At 39.0% G+C, this 17,730-nt stretch overlaps 1 protein-coding gene across 1 annotated transcript; it reads right to left on the minus strand.

The window, feature by feature from the left end:
* Positions 1 to 8,586: 8,586 nt before the first annotated feature.
* Positions 8,587 to 10,590, minus strand: LOC137819483 (trihelix transcription factor GT-3b-like). Its single transcript, XM_068623347.1, has 2 exons — positions 10,005 to 10,590; positions 8,587 to 9,472 (listed from the first exon to the last, which is right to left on the minus strand). The coding sequence occupies exons 1-2, from the start codon at positions 10,287 to 10,289 to the stop codon at positions 8,942 to 8,944; spliced, it is 816 nt and encodes a 271-aa protein (XP_068479448.1). The 5' UTR covers positions 10,290 to 10,590; the 3' UTR covers positions 8,587 to 8,941.
* Positions 10,591 to 17,730: the final 7,140 nt, after the last annotated feature.

Genomic DNA, 17,730 nt, shown 5'->3' on the forward strand with positions numbered 1-17,730 from the left:
TCACTGTCAGGGCTGAAAGTTAGGTTCGTTTGTGTGTGAAGCTGTTTGACTTTTTTCGTGGGTGAATACTCATCCGTTTGACCTGAAATTTGTCGCATTTTTTCCCAAATTCAATGTAGATTCTAACGAGGAATTTCAGGAAAAAAACTATTTGGGAAAATTTTTCATAATTTTTTTGCAAACCAAGGCTATCCTCTACCAAAACTTGTGAAATTTCGCTGTACTTTCTGCAATTTCAATCTCAGTCCGTATTGCGTTGAAAAAAATTCACACAAGTAATTGTTTGCACCCAGGTTTGGAGGCGAGTCCATAAACAGATCTCCAAAAGAAGATAGAGGGGAGAAAAGTCGGGACATTTTGTTTTCGAAAAACCAATTTTGTTCACTCTCGGTCTGGGACATACTACGCCTTACTCCTTGGGTGTTTTGGTCTAAAAATTTTACCAGACGTTCCTCACTGTGTCTATTGAGTTTTGGCTGAGATTTGAGCCCAGATTCGTCCCACAAGATTGGAAATAAAAATTTTATGGATCACTGCCAGGGCTGAAAGAAAGGTTCGTTTGTGTGTGAAACTGTTTTGTTTTTTTTGTGGATGAACACTCATCCATTTGACCTGAATTTTGTCGCGTTTTGTCCCAAGTTCAGTGGAAATTCTTATGTGAAATTTCAGGAAAAAATTATGTCAGAAGAAATTTGTGCAAACCAAGAAGAAATTTGTGCAAACCAAGACTAGTTAATTAGATTTTGGAATTGGTTTAGGTGTAAATTAATTTTATATAGTATGAAAATCCATATAAATTTGATTTATTCAATCTTTACATCATCTTGTGTGTATTCAACTAATTGTTTTATATGTTTAGTGCTATTAGTGGTATTTGACTTCAATTTTTTACACAATAACCATGGCAATGGTAAGTAATAAATATTTAACAGAGTTGGTGACAAATTCATAATGACAATGTTCTGTCACAAACGCGTATGTTTGAACGTTGAATCAAGAGTAATGGGTTACTAAATTAGTAGAATTACGTATAGCTGGGAACCAACATCATCAAGAATTTCGTATGGCTGCAGACACAGAAAGAGCAAAAACAGTTATCTTGGTACGCACCATCATTCTGAACAACTTGTTCTGAGTGCAATCCTAGTAATTATGTCCAAGGCTACATTTTCGTGTCTTTGTGTCGGTGCCCCTATGCTACATGTCCCTGAAAATCGATCGTCTTCCTGTATTATTACTTAGGTCAATATAAAACCTAGTCACAAGCAAAATAGAACAGCACAATTCTTCTACATCTTAATGCAAGAGGCAAAAAGAAAAAGAAAAAAATTATATATATATATATATATATATATATATATATGGTGCTTCTTCTATTTGATCTCACAGCATATTTAGTACAGTATATCAACTATTAGTATAAAATTTCAAAACTTGTACTAATAATTTAGTTTTCGTTATACAAAGACTTACCAAAATCTTTATTATATTTTTGTGGCAAAGTAGAGACAAAAAAAACGACACAGAATATACTTCATTGGTTTAATATTGAGTAACATATCGACTTAATTTGTGGCTTTTAAGGAACAAAATAGTTTTTCGAGGGACTCTTTAGTATGACTTTATAAACAAGATTAAAAAGTCATTCATGGTCATGATTTGTATTAAAAGGGGAGGAAATAGTTGCTTTTTTTAAACTGGTATATGAATCTTCTACTGTGTCAGCGAAGCTTACTTGCTTCATAGGTTCTGCACTTTTTTCTGTTAATGATTTTACTTATAAAAAATAAATCTACTAATTTGATGAGTTTTATAATAAATAAATTTTACTATTTCGAAGGTAATGGAAAGAAAAAGTAAATTCCACCCGATTTGTTTTCTTTCACGTCTATTCCTTTAAAAATGAATATAGGTGAGTTGGTTTGCATAAAATTTGGAGGTTAATATATCTAACTCGTTGTACACCCAAAAAAACTGAAAAAAAAAAAAGGATTTTGTAATTTTTTTAATATTAAATTTGAGTATATTATAAAAACAATTATTTATTATAAGTATAATAAAAAATATACATATTAATTATTTATTATTTATTATAAATAAATAAGTAAACATATCATAAAAATATATTTTAAAATAAATCATAAAATAGTATTTAGATTTCTAATAATGAATATATGATATTGATAAAATAATAAAGATAGAAGAAATGTAGAGAAATATTTTGGTTATTTGTTGTATAAAAAATGGTTCCTAATATTTGTTGTTTTGTGAGAGAGAATTTGCTCCCAGGCGTAATTTGCACAGCACATTGTTTTATGGAAAAACCGGGTTCACATTGCAATGTTGTTCAAATATTTTAGACACAACACAGTAATGTGACTTTATACTGTTACAACAAGGGAAACCTTGTCAAATCCTCAGGACAACAATTTGACGTTTGAAAATTCTCACTCCAAGTTCAACTTTAAATAAAAGAAATATTCAAGTTTTGAGATTAGATGAGAAGAAAGAAAATTACAAATCAGTGTCCTTTTATATTCTTTTTTTCTAATTTTGAAATAAAAAATTATAATTATTATATGTGCAAACATGGAAACTACTATTGTTTGAATTGAAAATAAAAATTATATTCATTCACTTCACTTTTTCTTCATCTTTTTTCACCTCTTTTTCTTCTTATCTCTTTCTCACTCTCTTTTTTCCATGATACATCAAATTTTTTTTTCTCTTCCTTTTCTTTTCGTTTTTAATTTCTATCTTCTTTCCACTTTCATGTGAATAGAAAACTTTTGTTGGAAACTACACTAGTTACTTATCTAATATTAGTAAATCTAAACTTGTCTGCATATAGTTAAGGTTATATCTTGCAAATCTAACTTGAATTTTGTATATGGTACTTTTCGGATCATGTTTTTGTTATATATTATATATAAGAAAAATATTAAATAAAAATTAATTTTATTGACAAAAATAATTAATTATTATATTGTTTAAATTAAATATTATTTTAAAAATTAAAAAAATTATTATCATCTAAAATAATTTTTATTATTAATAAAAGTTTTAAACTAAATCTCTTGTTAGCTATCAATTATTAATAATACTTTTTTGATAAAAAAAAATAATTATTTTAAAGGGTTTTAAATCATGCTTGTAGGTACAAACTCTATGATGAGGATACAAGGGTGAATAGTATGTTCAATTTTTTTTTATGGAATTCGTACTAAATGACATTTTTTTTTAATTATTCATCCATTTTTTTTAAATATATATAAATAAATTAAAAATGTCTCAATCTTTATACCTATATTATCATGTTGCTAACAAAAAAAGTATCCCAAAACAGAGTTACTCGTCATTTTATTACTTGTCAGTTATTAAATTTAATTAGTTAGCAACTGGTATGTCACAGGAAGTACAGGGAATTCAGCAAAGTGAGAGTCTAGAATATTGATGCTAAACAGCTTCAACTTTTTTTCTTGGACCTATCAGCATAGGGAAATTAAATGAATATATTTCGTAACATGTGAATAGTGAGATCCAAATACACAATTTTGGTGATGCACAACCAAAAGGTGCATATAATATGAAATACTAATGTGAAAGTTCGTTTCGTTAATTAATAACAGATTGAGCATGTCGTACACGCAAGTAACACTCAAGCATTTGTTGAAAGTAAGTAATCCAATTATAATTCTCTATATCCATCACTAAATCTAAAAAAATACATAGAATAAACATGCACAAACATAATTATTATCGATAATTAGTCAATTAAGTATGATGTGATTCAATATTTTCATTAATACATTTTTTCTTTTTTTTAGATTTAAATAATATATATATATATATATGAAAAACTTTAACTTAGATTAAATAATTTGAAAAACAATCTCCATGTTAAACTTGATTGAAAAAAAAAATTAAAATACAGAAAACACTAAAAGAAGTAGGAAGAAAATAGAGCAAAGCCGAAACATGTTATTGCATAATATGTTATCAAAGAACAACAATGATAGGATATATGCATAGAAAACATGTAAGTTGTAACCACCAAACTAGAAAATACAAAAAAAAAAATCAGGGATAAATCGTCTATAAACAAACTTCATGTTAGATAGTCTACTTTAAAATACACAGTATATAATTGAAATATGAAACACAAACTAAATAGTCTATCCAGTATATACTAGATTGTCTATCGAATTTTTGAAATTAATAATATAACATTTTACTTGATCGAACTTTTAAAATAAAAAAACTTAGGTGATTTAACATATTTCTTTTGCTTTGAGGTAGTAAGAATCAACAAAGATTTTTTTTTATCAGCAAGAAAAAATAAATAAATATGAATCACTTTAGGGGTGACTCAACCCTTATACAAACCATAACACAATAAGTCTCCACACCCCTTCTAAACAACTTAACCCTCACAAACTTAGAACAACAAACAACCCAACCAAAGGAGTAAACCTTACAAAAACTCACTTAATTGAAAACATACAAGTCACAGGATCAATGCACCACTCAGAGTAAGAAAAATGAACAGAAACAGTTTTAGATATTGATGGATTTGTGTCCTCCTCTTTTCGGTTTAGAAGGTGATTTGCGGAAGCTTCATGAATTGGAGATGGAACAAGGTCCTCCTAGGAGTGGTGGTGACCTTGAAGGTGCATGATAGGTAGGATTTGAGAGTGGTGAGGCCAACTCTACTTGGAAGGTGACGGTTTAGGAAGATCAAAAGCCTAACCTAGAGATTTTGGGCAAAGAGTGATATTGGCACAATTTTGGCAGCAAGTTCACTCATGTATTAATCTTGAATTTACATGACCCAAGCTCCTCTATATATAGCAAGAGTGGGCTGAATATGAAAAGAGAATTGGAGGGAAATTCAAAAGTGTTGGCACATGTGAAGTGGCACCTATTTCAGCCCATGTGAGGTAGATTCTAGAATGCTTCCATGTGCTAGAAACTCTAGAACCTTTCACCCACTCTAGGTTAAATGTGGGTCGGACCTAGGTTCAATTAGAAGTAGGAATTTCTAATTGAACTTAGGTTAACCTTCTAAGTACCACTTTGCATGTTTCAACACAATTACAAAAGAAGTAAACTATGTTACTTTTGACAAAAATGTAAAAACTATTCTACACTAGAGTTTATGACATGTAGAATGTGTCCTCTTGACCCCTCTTTGACCATAACTCTAGTGGTTGCCTCAATTTGATATTTTGGTGGCCTTTCAATGGATTGGTGTTGGGGCCTCTTCCATCAGATATTACCCAAGACCAAGCCTTTAATTGTGTCAAAGTGAACACTTCCGAAATGTGGATCACTCCACCTTGGAAAATATGTTTATTCCTGTATTAAATGAAGTACACTATGCTCATGTCTCTACTCCTATGAATTCTCCAAGCATGTCAATTCTAGCTCTAGAGATCTTCTCGGCAATTATTCTTCTTATAAAACTATCATACGCATAAGAATCACTATATATGAGAAAAGGTTAATTTCTTTTGTTAAGCTAAATGGAACATGTCACAAGGTCCATAACAACAATCTCAACAAAGAGGTGGTCAAGCCAAATATGCCAAATATAATCTTTTCAAATTTATATTGAAGAACAACAAAGTTAACATTATTGTTAGATAAACCAATCCTCTCTTTGGCTTTCTGATCCTGCAAAACACAAAACTTATAATTAAAGATCACTTCATATTTGAGGGCCAAAACAAGTTTGGAAACAAAAATAAGATTGATGTAATCGTTGCTTTACATCTCCATTCTTATTTTACTTTGATGTTTTTTTTGTGGTTTAATGGAAGCTTTTTGTGGATTCAATTGATGAGAAATTATGTGTAGAGAAGATGATTTTGATGAATGAAAGTTGAGGCTTAGAAGAGGTGAGGCCACCTTCTAAGAAGATCTAAACTAAATATTCACAAAGGTGCTAACTATGAGAGAGCTAGAAGACAAGTGTGTTGAAAGTTTGACAACATTTCTTTATCAATTATAATATCATTTACAAGTGTATTAACACCTCTATTTATAGCTTAATTTGTGCAAAACATTTAGAATTATTCCTTTACTCATAGCTTGACAAATGACTCTCTATAATTGGAGCAATTCCTCTTCATTCCTAACTCGACAAGTGACGATTTTGCATTAGATAAGGATGCTCTCAAATGAGGTGTTGTCATGTGGAAATACACATGTTGCATGCGTTGTCTAGTTGTATTCTAGTCGACTTCACACTTCTAAGTGTGTTGAAGATCTAAACTAAATATTCACAAAGGTGCTAACTATGAGAGAGCTAGAAGACAAGTGTGTTGAAAGTTTGACAACATTTCTTTATCAATTATAATATCATTTACAAGTGTATTAACACCTCTATTTATAGCTTAATTTGTGCAAAACATTTAGAATTATTCCTTTACTCATAGCTTGACAAATGACTCTCTATAATTGGAGCAATTCCTCTTCATTCCTAACTCGACAAGTGACGATTTTGCATTAGATAAGGATGCTCTCAAATGAGGTGTTGTCATGTGGAAATACACATGTTGCATGCGTTGTCTAGTTGTATTCTAGTCGACTTCACACTTCTTGCATGCCCTCCATGTCACGCTCCATGTGTGTTTTTAGACTCAATTGTAATCCTAACTAGACTCTTTTTTTCTTATATTTATCTTACTCTACTAGGCCCAATACATGACCCAAAAATAAGTTCAATACATGGCCCAAACACAAACCCAAATAAACCTACACAAATTTACATGCCAAAATAAACTTATACCATTCTATACAAATTTACAAGACTAAGAAGGTGAAAATGACTCTTAAAAATAGATATTCTAATTAAAGCTCAATTTTCTTAAATTTTCTTAATCCAAAGTTGTGGTGACTTGATGGTCTCCATTAGAAACTAAACTAAATGATATAATCCAATACACACTAGATTATTTATACAACAAAAATAGATCGTCTACCAAAATTTTGAGAATCACTTTCACTAGTTTTCATTTTCAAACTATATACAACTTATCTACACCACTATATTCTTCTACTAAATCAATGTTTATAGTTATGTAATGGATTACACCTAAATGATGCAAGATTAAGATATAATATATTTATAATTTTCTATCCCACACCTTAGTTTATTATATAAAAATACCTACTTTATCATACTCCTCGTTCTTTTGCTTCAGGAATATTGTGTAACTAATTGCATCTTGTATACTTGGTTGATTGAGATTGTGTGTAAAGAAAACATTAGTATAGTTTTAGTTGAATTGAAAATTTTGGTAAGTGGTAATTTGTTTTAAATAAATAATAATATATTAATATCATAAATTTAAATTATATGAAAACATTTATACACACTAGCTTCTTTCTACAATATAATATATATATATATATATATATATATATATAGAGAGAGAGAGAGAGAGAGAGATTGTATGTATACTTACATTTATATTGGATCTCCATTAATTGAATAATTCAGAAATGAATCACAGAGCTTCTATTATAGTTTCTTCTCCAAATAAGATTTTAACTTAGTTACCTATGTATGTCTCCGTTTATTCTTTTATCTTAACTATTTTTTTTTTCCGACGGAAAAAAAGAAGTCGATTTAGGATGCCTGTTTATAAAATTGATGACTATTAAGCATGGTAACATGCAGCAGAAATTTATCAGATAAAAGTCATGAGTTCATACCTAAGGTTGATATAACTTTTCTCCTGCTCCAATTACACCTATATATCTAGCTTTCTCACGTACACATGTCAATGTCACTAACCCTTGAGGAACTCTCGTGTGCATGCAAAACCATATCAGCTAGCTGTCAAAATATCCTAATGTGGATGCAAAATGGAAAATTCAGCTCTCAAATTTATCCTTAACTAGGAGATTAATTATGGTTCATTTTCGAAAATTCAGATTATTTTTCTTTGTAGCGTGTATCTTATTAGAGGGTCAACATGGAAATCATTTTGCTTAGAGAAATACTCATTTCAATCAAACATAGAAAGAAATTATTATCAACCTTTAAGACCATGAACTTGAAGTGAATAATACAACTTATTATTTGATCATAATTAACTTAACCCTACTTCTGCTTGTGTCCAAAGTAGGGATATTTACATATACGAAACAGTAGCAACATGTATATAAACTTGTATTCTTTTGTTTTTCAGTTGCACCGAAAGTGAAACTAAGGGCACTTTGTGTGAAGTGAAGCATTTCAACAAATGATTCATTAACCATAAAAGATAAAACTGGTGTAAATATATGGAATAGCAATTATGGCGAGCATTATATTGCGGGCAATGATATTGTGCCTGTTTTCAATTGTTTGTTTGTTAGGTAAATGAGAATTTGAAGCATATATAGTGCTCACTATAGTTTATACATCCATCTACACCTACTACCAGATCTAGAGGCTCTTTGAAACATTGTTATATTTCTTGGGGGGACACACTCACACACGAGATATTGGTCTTTTCTCAATGATAACAGAGCTAGTGCCTAGATGTATGACCAAAACCAATAATTACCATATATCTATTAAAGAAAAGCAAGTAACAAAAATTATGGTTCTTATTTTTTTGCAATGGCTAAATTAGAAAGCCTCTGGTGGGAAAAACAAAAGTGAGATAGAAGCACAGGTCCACAAAATCACAAGAATACCATAAAGTTAATTCTTCTAAGAATTTTTACTAAGAACAAATCTCTATCATCAAGCTTTTTTCATGGAAGAGAAAACACACTATTTGCCTACCTGGCTTCCTAACTACTAAACTACATCTCTTGCCTTTTTCTTGGTGCCCACTATATTTGTATTTTCTTGTGAACAATCCAACACTAACCTCTTCAAAAGTGTGGAGATCATGGAAGTGAGTTTTGTCTATTACTGAATAAAATCTTCAAATCTTCATCACATTTCTTGTCTCTCTAGCTTGTTTAGCAAAGCTGTGATTAGAGCATCCCTCTTCTCAGCCCTAGCTTCTTCTCTAATCCTCCTTTGTTCCTCCCTTTCTCTCCATCTTTCTTCCATCATTATCCTCTCATTCTCCAACACCTCCATGGCTTGCCTCCACTCCATCTCCTTCAACCTCCTCTCATTTTCCCTTGCCTCAAACGCTTCCATCCACTGTGCTTCTATCTGCATCTGTTGCCTCATGAACTCCTCCAAAATCTCCTTCAAACTGTTCAAACTGCTGCTACCACCACCACCCCCACTAGCTATCTTTGCCTTTTTCTTCTTTCTTCCCCCACCAGCTTCTGCACTCTCTTCATTGCCATCTTCTTCTTCATCCGATGAGAGCTGCGTCCCCTTGTTCTTCTTCGATCCACCCTCAGCTTCAGCCCACAGCATTCTCTGCATCCTTGCTGTGAAAATCGCATTGAATTCATTGTAAAATGGGAATTGCTGCCTCGTAGCTTCTTGCTCCATTGTTTCAAACCCCTTCATATCTCAAAAACGAAAATACCATTTAGTTTATATGTAAAATGAAACCTATAGATAAAGCTTACAACAACTAACAGCAGTTAGAACTTATTCAACACCCTTAACAACTATTTTATTGAAGTCTGTTAAGCTCGTGTTATTTTTTAATTAATTCCCATCTTTATCATGAGAGAAAAATGTTAATTTAATATAATTCTTATGACATCCAGAAAAATATAAGCATTTTACTACAATACTTAAATTTGTTTAAACTCACCAAGAAAAAAGATGAAGGGAGAGAGAGTATCTGAATAACAACACCAAAATCTTCAAATTTTCAAAAATACCATGAAGTTTTTCTTAATTTATGAAAGGCTAGGAGGTCATTCTTTTTTCCTTATAAGTTTCTGTAGAAACGGAAGCTGATGTACATATATAGGCAAGATTTGAACTATTTAGACTCTTATCAATTTGTGTAAAACATGGATTTTATTATTTCTTTTATGAGTTGAATACACACACACAGAGATAGATGAATGAACAATTATACCTTGTAGCGAGTAACAAGGTTTTTCCACTTGCACTTGCACTGCTCTGCACTTCTATGGTAACCCTTTTCCTTCATTCTTGTTGAGATCACTTCCCACAACTGCTTGTTCCTCTTAGTCTCCATGAAAGTCTGATCCAGCTCTGCACGAATCACGAGAAACTCCTTAGTCTCTTGGATGCTCCATTGGGGAAACCTATCAGTCACATCCACGTTGGCACTCGTATTCTGAGGCTGAAGCCTTTGTTGTTGTTGCCCATGGTGGCGATGGAGATGATGACCCTCCATTCAAATCGAAGAAAAGTGTGTGACTTTGATCGAATCTAAGTTATATTCTAGAAAGAATTGAAGAAGCAATCGTTGTTACCCCTCTGATCACACAGAAAAAGATGGATTTTTCTTTGGGAAGAGAGAGAGAGAGAGAGAGAGAGAGAAAAGAAGAGAAAAGAAGAGAAAAGAAAGGGTTATATACGGGGTGGTGGGAACACGAGACGAGACAGTTGTGTTGTAAATCGCGTTAAGAGGAAAAAGAGAAATTTGCTTTGCTCGACAAGGGTTTTTTTTTCTAGTTCTGTTACAGTTTAATTATAGTTCACATAATTTCATAACACAGTTATTAAATATTAATCAACATGATATGCTGTTTATTTTGAACAAGTAAAAAAAGTTTGGCAACATACTTAATCTGTTTGTTTAAGGATAGTCAAAGTCTAAAAGATCGTATTTGAGAAAAAAAAAAGGATTACAAGAATCATGGCTATGTTATTTTTATGTGTTCCTATTTTAGATAATAAAACAACAAACATATGTAGTTTAATATTGTTTTCGTAAAATACAAAGTACACACACAAAACAATTTGTCGTATGCAAATAAGGTTCCTAATAACATGTCTGAAAAAGGTTGATTCGCAGTAAATACATTAATATTTTCTTAAAAGTTGCAAATTTTATAAATAATATATATAATCTAATCACACCCATTTAGATGTTTCTCCAGTTATATTATATAGCATTTAAACATGTCCTCTTTCAATTATGGTGATGAATTGATAATGATGAAAATCCAAAGTGACCTTCTCATGGGACATGTTTGGATATAAAATAATGCTTATCCACTTTCATATTTGGACGAGCAACCTTGGATTATTTTTAATATTAGAAAATTTGGTTTCCCACTTTTTGAAATATATATAATCTATATTTGGAGTATTAAATATTAATATTTAGAGAGAGGTTTGGAATGATGAGAGGGTCACAGTTGCTAAACGGAGTGTGATCTGTCTACGCGGAAACGTTGATTTGTGTCTCTCTTAAACTATTTGTTTGGCCTTCGTTCCCATTGCGTCTACGCATCGTCACGCTGAGCAATGGAGCCACACTTATTCTATATGACCATGACCACATTACTTTCGTGCTAAGCTATTCTTTCTTTTTCTTTGCGTTTCTTTCTCATTCCTCATCTATTATTTTATCTCATACAACTTTACATAACTATAATATTCATTTCTAACAAAATGGATCACTGCTTATATTCTTTGGCATGCATAGTGATCCGATCGGTCATCGGTAGTCGATGACGTCAGCATCAGAGAACCACGTGGACCACTCGCAGGGTGACACGTGGACCAGGTGGCAGAGAGGTAGGGGGACGATCGCCAAGAGAGGTGATCGGTGGTCAGTAACCAAGTTACCACCGACAGATCAGGCGGCAGAGAGGTCGGGGGGTAGATCACCCAGAATGGTGATCGGTGGTCAGTAGCCAAGTGACCACCAGCAGACCAGTTCCCAGACTCGCCCCTAGAGGCAGAGCGCGAGCAGCGAATAAACACTGATCAGTCATCGGGTGTATTGTCATCGGGGTCTCGTGTTACACGCAGTTAAACTGGGACTGAGGTTCCCAGCGAGAGCGTTACGCATGGACCTCGCATGAGCACACCTCAAGGAATCATGCACGAGAGTGGCCTGAGGGAACTAGTAAGCCAGTCGGTGATTGGTGATTCCCTCAACCCATTACGTGCGTGTCATCCTGAAGGGTAAGTCGCCTACGCAGAGAGTAACGTTTGGTGAGTGTGCCTAGACCAGCCACACCCGACGTTCTCCTAAGAGTATGCAATTTACCCAGATAAGAGAAGCATCCTAAGTTACTCCGCAAGGGCGTAACTTAGGCAGACAACGAGAGGCGCTAGAGCCCTTCCAGTAAGTGACACGTGTGTGGTTAGATGTGAGTTGCAGGCCTCCACGTGTCATCATCTGAGAGGGGTGCGGTCCAGACAAAAGAGCACTCCGTACCGCTAAAGGTACAGACAGGCGCAGCCAAGCGCAGACATGCGCAGACTCTCACGCTCCCCATTGCTGATTCTGAAGGTACGCTTTCTCTGAAAAGCATGACAGGGTTCTGACACATGCCAGAAAAGCATAACAGAATTCTGTTATGCCCAGAAGCAAGGAAAGAGGGATAAAAGACAGAATCAGAGGGAGAGTGAGGAGAGAAAAAAAAAAGAGACAAGAAAAAACAGAGCGCAAGTTTTACACACACATTTTTTACTAAGTTTCCAGTTTCTGGTGGTTCTGTTGAACTAACTTGATCGTCGGAGTGCAAACGGCCGCTAGAGGCGCCGTCTGTGTATTTTGCAGGTCACACTTTGAAGTTTCTGAGAGAGAGAGAGAGTTCAGAAGGTGATTCTTCAGGAGACGCAGTCGCGAAGACAGGGCAGAAAGTGTTACGAAGCGATTCACCCACGTTCAAGTTGCCGGCAGGATCATTTGGCGCCCACCGTGGGGCCCGAGTGAATTGTTGTCCCACATATACCACAGTTTTTAAGCTCACCAGAGTTTTATCAGTTTCTCTGATAGAGAAGATGCCTAGAAACAGACAACCATCACCTGCGCCATCCGCTGACGAAGGAGCTGTGACAATGGCGCAGGTCCTGGAAATGGTGCGCACGCTGCAGGATAACGCTGCAGCGTCGAAAGTCGAACAAGAAAGGATGCAGATGGAGTTGGCTGCGTCGCAAAGCAGAAACGACGAACTGAATCGTGTCAACGAAGAGTTGAGAAGAACGCTGCAGGCGCAGAGGGAGCACGTCGTTGACGAAAGGGTGTCTAGGCAGCCTTCACCTCCAAGGGCATTCTTCCAACCTGGTGGGGGTAAAAGCGTCGTTCAAAGGGGTAGAAGACCCGGAGGCGCATCTGACGGCATTCCACACCCAGATGATGTTGTCTGGGGGCTCAGACGCTGTATACTGCAAGATGTTCATGAGCACCCTGAGCGGAATCGCCATGGAGTGGTTCGTGAGTTTACCAGAAGGGCATATCACATCGTTCTCTCAGTTCTCGAAGCTCTTCATCGAGCAATACATCGTCAACAAGGCACCTGCAGTGGTGTCCTACGACCTGTTCGACGTGCGCCAATACCAGGGGGAGTCGCTGAAAGACTACCTCAACCGTTTTGGAGCACAAGTGGTTAGACTACCAAGCAAAGATGAAGATATGCTTGTGCACGCGTTTAAGAAGGGAGTGCTGCCTGGCCCTTTCAGTGAGTCTCTCATCAGGAGCCATCCCAGCACCTTTGCAGAGATCCGACGACGTGCGGTGGCGCACATAGTGGCAGAAACAGAGGTTTCTGAGAAGAGGGGAAGCGCTGCACCACCCAGACCGCGTGGAGGGCAAGGAAAACCACAGCAAGCAAGGGTGCATGAGGCCAAATAGGGGAAGAAGGCGCGGGAAAAACCTCGTCCCTATGCACCAGGCAAAGACCAGAGTAAGGGGCGTGCAAGGGAGAATAACGCACCCCCGAGATACAACTTCATGGTGGGATTGGCGGATCTCATCGCCCTTCCTGCTGTAGCAGCAAGACTACGAGTACCAGAGAAGACAGACAAGGTACTCGGAAGGAAGAAGAATGAATGGTGTGAGTTTCATCAGGCCTTTGGCCATACACTTCATTCCTGTTTGGCGCTGGGACACCAACTGGCAGAGTTGGTGAAGTCTGGCTTTCTAGCAGATTACCTGCGTGAGCCGCAGGGTGATCGCGCGTCAGGATCCCAAACTGGAGAGCAACAGCATGAAGTCCCTGTGCATGGGGAAGTGCAGACGATCGCTGGAGGCTTCTCTGGTGGGGGATGCACAACTTCACAAAGAAGGAGATACACTCGATCTGTGATGGCGGTGGATGCAGTGAATGAGAGTCATTACCCTGAGGTGGACATTGTCTTCAGGAAAGCTGACCTACGAGACGTTGTCCCGCACGACAACGACCCTGTGGTCATTTCTCTCATCACAGCAGGAAGACGGGTGCATAGAGTACTCGTAGATCAAGGAAGCTCGGCAGATGTCATGTTCTGGCCAACATTCAACAAGCTACAGTTGTCCCCTGATCAGTTGAGACCGTATGCTGGTTGTCTCTACGGTTTTGCAGGGGATCAGGTAGAAGTGCGGGGATACATCGAGCTGAGGACAACGTTCACTGACGGAACGACAGCCCGCACGGAAAAGATAAAGTACCTGGTGGTGAACGCCCCTTCTGCGTACAATGTCCTGTTGGGGAGGCCAACGCTCAATAGACTGGGCGCAATACCATCGACAAGGCATATGAAGTTGAAGCTACCGTCGATGGAAGGGGCCGTGATAACCATCAAGTCGGATCAGGCTGAGGCGAGACGCTGTTATGAGAACAGCTTGAAGCAAAAAAGAAGTGTGTGCCATGTCACCACAAAACCACCACCAGGCGTGCGTGAAGAGCGATTAGCGGTCAGGGAGACACAAGGCGCTCAGAGGATGGAGAACGCTGCGGTGGGGGGCTCCCAGGTGGCCCAAGTCGAGGAAGAAGAGGAAGGCACGATCACTCCTCGCGAGTCAGGGATCGCGAGAGCGGTCATTGCCAGTGAGAGGAGGCCCCACCCAGCTGAAGGATGGGTCGAGGTGGACATCGGGGGAAGAAAATTCAAGCTGGGGGGATCCCTCATTGAAGAAGAGCGAAGGCTGATCATGGGTGTGATTGAGAAGCACATGAATGCCTTTGCATGGTCATCATCCGACATGCCAGGAATCGACCCCGATTTCCTCTGCCATCGTCTATCAATGGACCCCATGGTTCGACCGGTACGGCAGAGAAGAAGGAAATTTAACGAGGAGAAGAGGAAGGTGATCCACGACGAAGCACAGAAGCTCCTTGACGCAGGGCATATCAGAGAAATCCAGTACCCCGAGTGGCTAGCGAATGTGGTACTGGTGCGGAAGGCAAGCGGCAAGTGGAGAATGTGCGTGGACTTCACTGACCTCAATAAGGCGTGCCCCAAGGATTCTTACCCCTTACCCAGTATAGATGCTCTAGTCGATAGCGCCTCCGGGAGAAAGCTACTCAGCTTCTTGGACGCTTTCTCAGGGTATAATCAGATCAGGATGCACCCAATGGACGAATGCAAGACCGCGTTCATGACGGAACGGTCTTGCTACTGCTACAAGGTCATGCCATTTGGGTTGAAGAATGCGGGGGCTACCTACCAGCGGCTCATGGATAGGGTGCTCTCGCCCATGCTGGGGAGAAACGTACACGCCTATGTAGATGACATGGTGGTTACGTCCCAAGAGAAGAAGCATCATGCAGCTGATCTGGAAGAGCTATTCGCCACCATCGCCAAGTATAGGCTAAAGCTCAACCCTGAGAAATGCATATTCGGTGTAGAGGCTGGGAAGTTCTTGGGTTTCCTCTTGACAGAGCGAGGAATCGAAGCTAACCCGGAGAAGTGTGCGGCGATCGTGGCGATGAGGAGCCCAACGACGGTGAAGGAGGTGCAGCAGCTCACCGGTCGCTTGGCAGCACTGTCCCGGTTTATGTCTGCTGGTGGGGAGAAAGGTCACCCATACTTCCAGTGTCTCAAGCGCAACAGCAGATTTCTCTGGACGCAGGAGTGCGAGGAGGCCTTCATTAAGTTGAAGGGATACCTGGCAAGCCCACCAGTCTTGCGAAAGCCCCAGGTAGGCATCCCTCTCCGTCTATACTTTGCTGTTACGGAGAGGGCAGTCAGTTCAGTCCTGGTGCAAGAGCAGGACCAGGCCCAGAGGCCTGTTTATTTCGTCAGCAAGGTGCTGCAAGGTCCTGAAACCAGGTACCAGGCCCTCGAGAAGGCTGCTCTGGCGGTGGTATTCTCAGCCAGAAGACTCAGGCATTATTTCCACAGCTTCACAGTGGTGGTGATGACTGATCTGCCTATCCAGAATGTATTGAAGAAACCTGATGTGGCAGGAAGGATGGTCAAGTGGGCAGTAGAATTGTCGGAATTCGATATTCAGTATGAGCCCCGAGGACCGATCAAGGGGCAGGTGTTCGCAGACTTCGTAGTCGAGCTATCATCCATCGCGACACCTGCAGAAGGGCTAGATTTCCGATGGGTGTTATCGGTGGATGGCTCCTCTAATCAGCAAGGAAGCGGCGCTGGGGTCATCCTGGAAGGGCCAAACGGAGTACTGATTGAGCAGTCCCTCCGTTTCGCCTTCAAGGCTAGCAACAATCAGGCGGAGTACGAGGCCCTGATCGCGGGAATGTTGCTAGCAAGGGAAATGGGAGCAAGAAATCTGCTGGCCAAGAGCGATTCGTTACTGGTCACCGGGCAGGTCACCGGGGAGTTCCAAGCAAAGGACCCCCAGATGGCAGCCTACCTGGAGTATGTGCAGCTCCTGAAGACGTCTTTCGCCGAGTTTGAGTTAGTGCATGTACCAAGAGAGCAGAACGCCCGAGCAGACCTGCTTGCCAAGCTGGCCAGCTCATGCAAAGGGGGGAAGCAGAGGACTGTCATTCAGGAAACCCTGAAGGTGACGCGCGCGTTTGTGTCAGACAACCAGGTGCTTCATGTATACAAGTCAATGGAGCGTCTAACGATCGGTCATCGGTCGTTGACTCAAGAGACGCTGAGAGCGCCGAGGGTGAGATCGCGACCCTCAAAGATCGGTGAGTCGATGGAGGTCCACGCGGAGAAGGAACCCCACACCTGGATGACGCCATACCGGCTATACTTAGAAGATGGTGTACTCCCGCTCGATCTGGCAGAGTCAAAAAGAATAAAGAGGGGTTCAAGTAAGTTTACTCTCATAGATGGAAGCCTATTTAGATTTGGATTTTCTCACCCTGTGCAGATCTGTGTACACGGCGAGCAATGCACCAGACTCATGTCTGAGCTGCACGAGGGGGTGTGCGGAAGCCATGTAGGTGGTCGCGCTTTGGCAAGTAGAGTACTCCGCGCGGGGTACTACTGGCCAAAGCTGAAGGAAGATTGCATAAGGTTTGCTCAGCGATGCAAACAATGTCAGCTGCATGCAGATTGGCACAAGGCACCCCCTGAGGAGTTGAGGTCCATCCATAGCCCGTGGCCATTCCATACATGGGGGATTGACATCCTAGGACCTTTTCCCCTGGCGACAAGGCAGATGAAGTTCCTCATTGTGGCCATTGAATATTTCACTAAGTGGGTGGAGGCAGAGCCGGTTGCACACATCACCGCACAAAAATTCGAACACTTCGTCTGGAAGAACATTGTCTGCCGCTTCGGAATACCCAAGAGGCTGGTTTCCGACAATGGCACCCAGTTCACCAGTCATCAGTTGAGGAAGATGTGTGAGGAGCTAAAGATACAACAGGTTTTCGCCTTAGTGGAGCACCCACAAACAAATGGGCAGGTGGAGTCGGCAAATCGGGTGCTGCTCAGGGGGCTGAAGCGAAGGCTAGACAAGGCCA

Source organism: Phaseolus vulgaris, chromosome 10, assembly GCF_000499845.2.
Source record: "Phaseolus vulgaris cultivar G19833 chromosome 10, P. vulgaris v2.0, whole genome shotgun sequence".
NCBI classification, from domain to species: Eukaryota; Viridiplantae; Streptophyta; class Magnoliopsida; order Fabales; family Fabaceae; genus Phaseolus; species Phaseolus vulgaris.

Excerpts from the sequence above, each read along its gene's own strand:
- LOC137819483 (XM_068623347.1), bottom strand. The coding sequence starts at position 10,289 with ATGGAGGGTCATCATCTCCATCGCCACCATGGGCAACAACAACAAAGG. Across the intron at positions 9,473-10,004 it reads ACCTTGTTACTCGCTACAAG|GGGTTTGAAACAATGGAGCA; the intron begins GTATAATTGTTC and ends TGAGATATGAAG.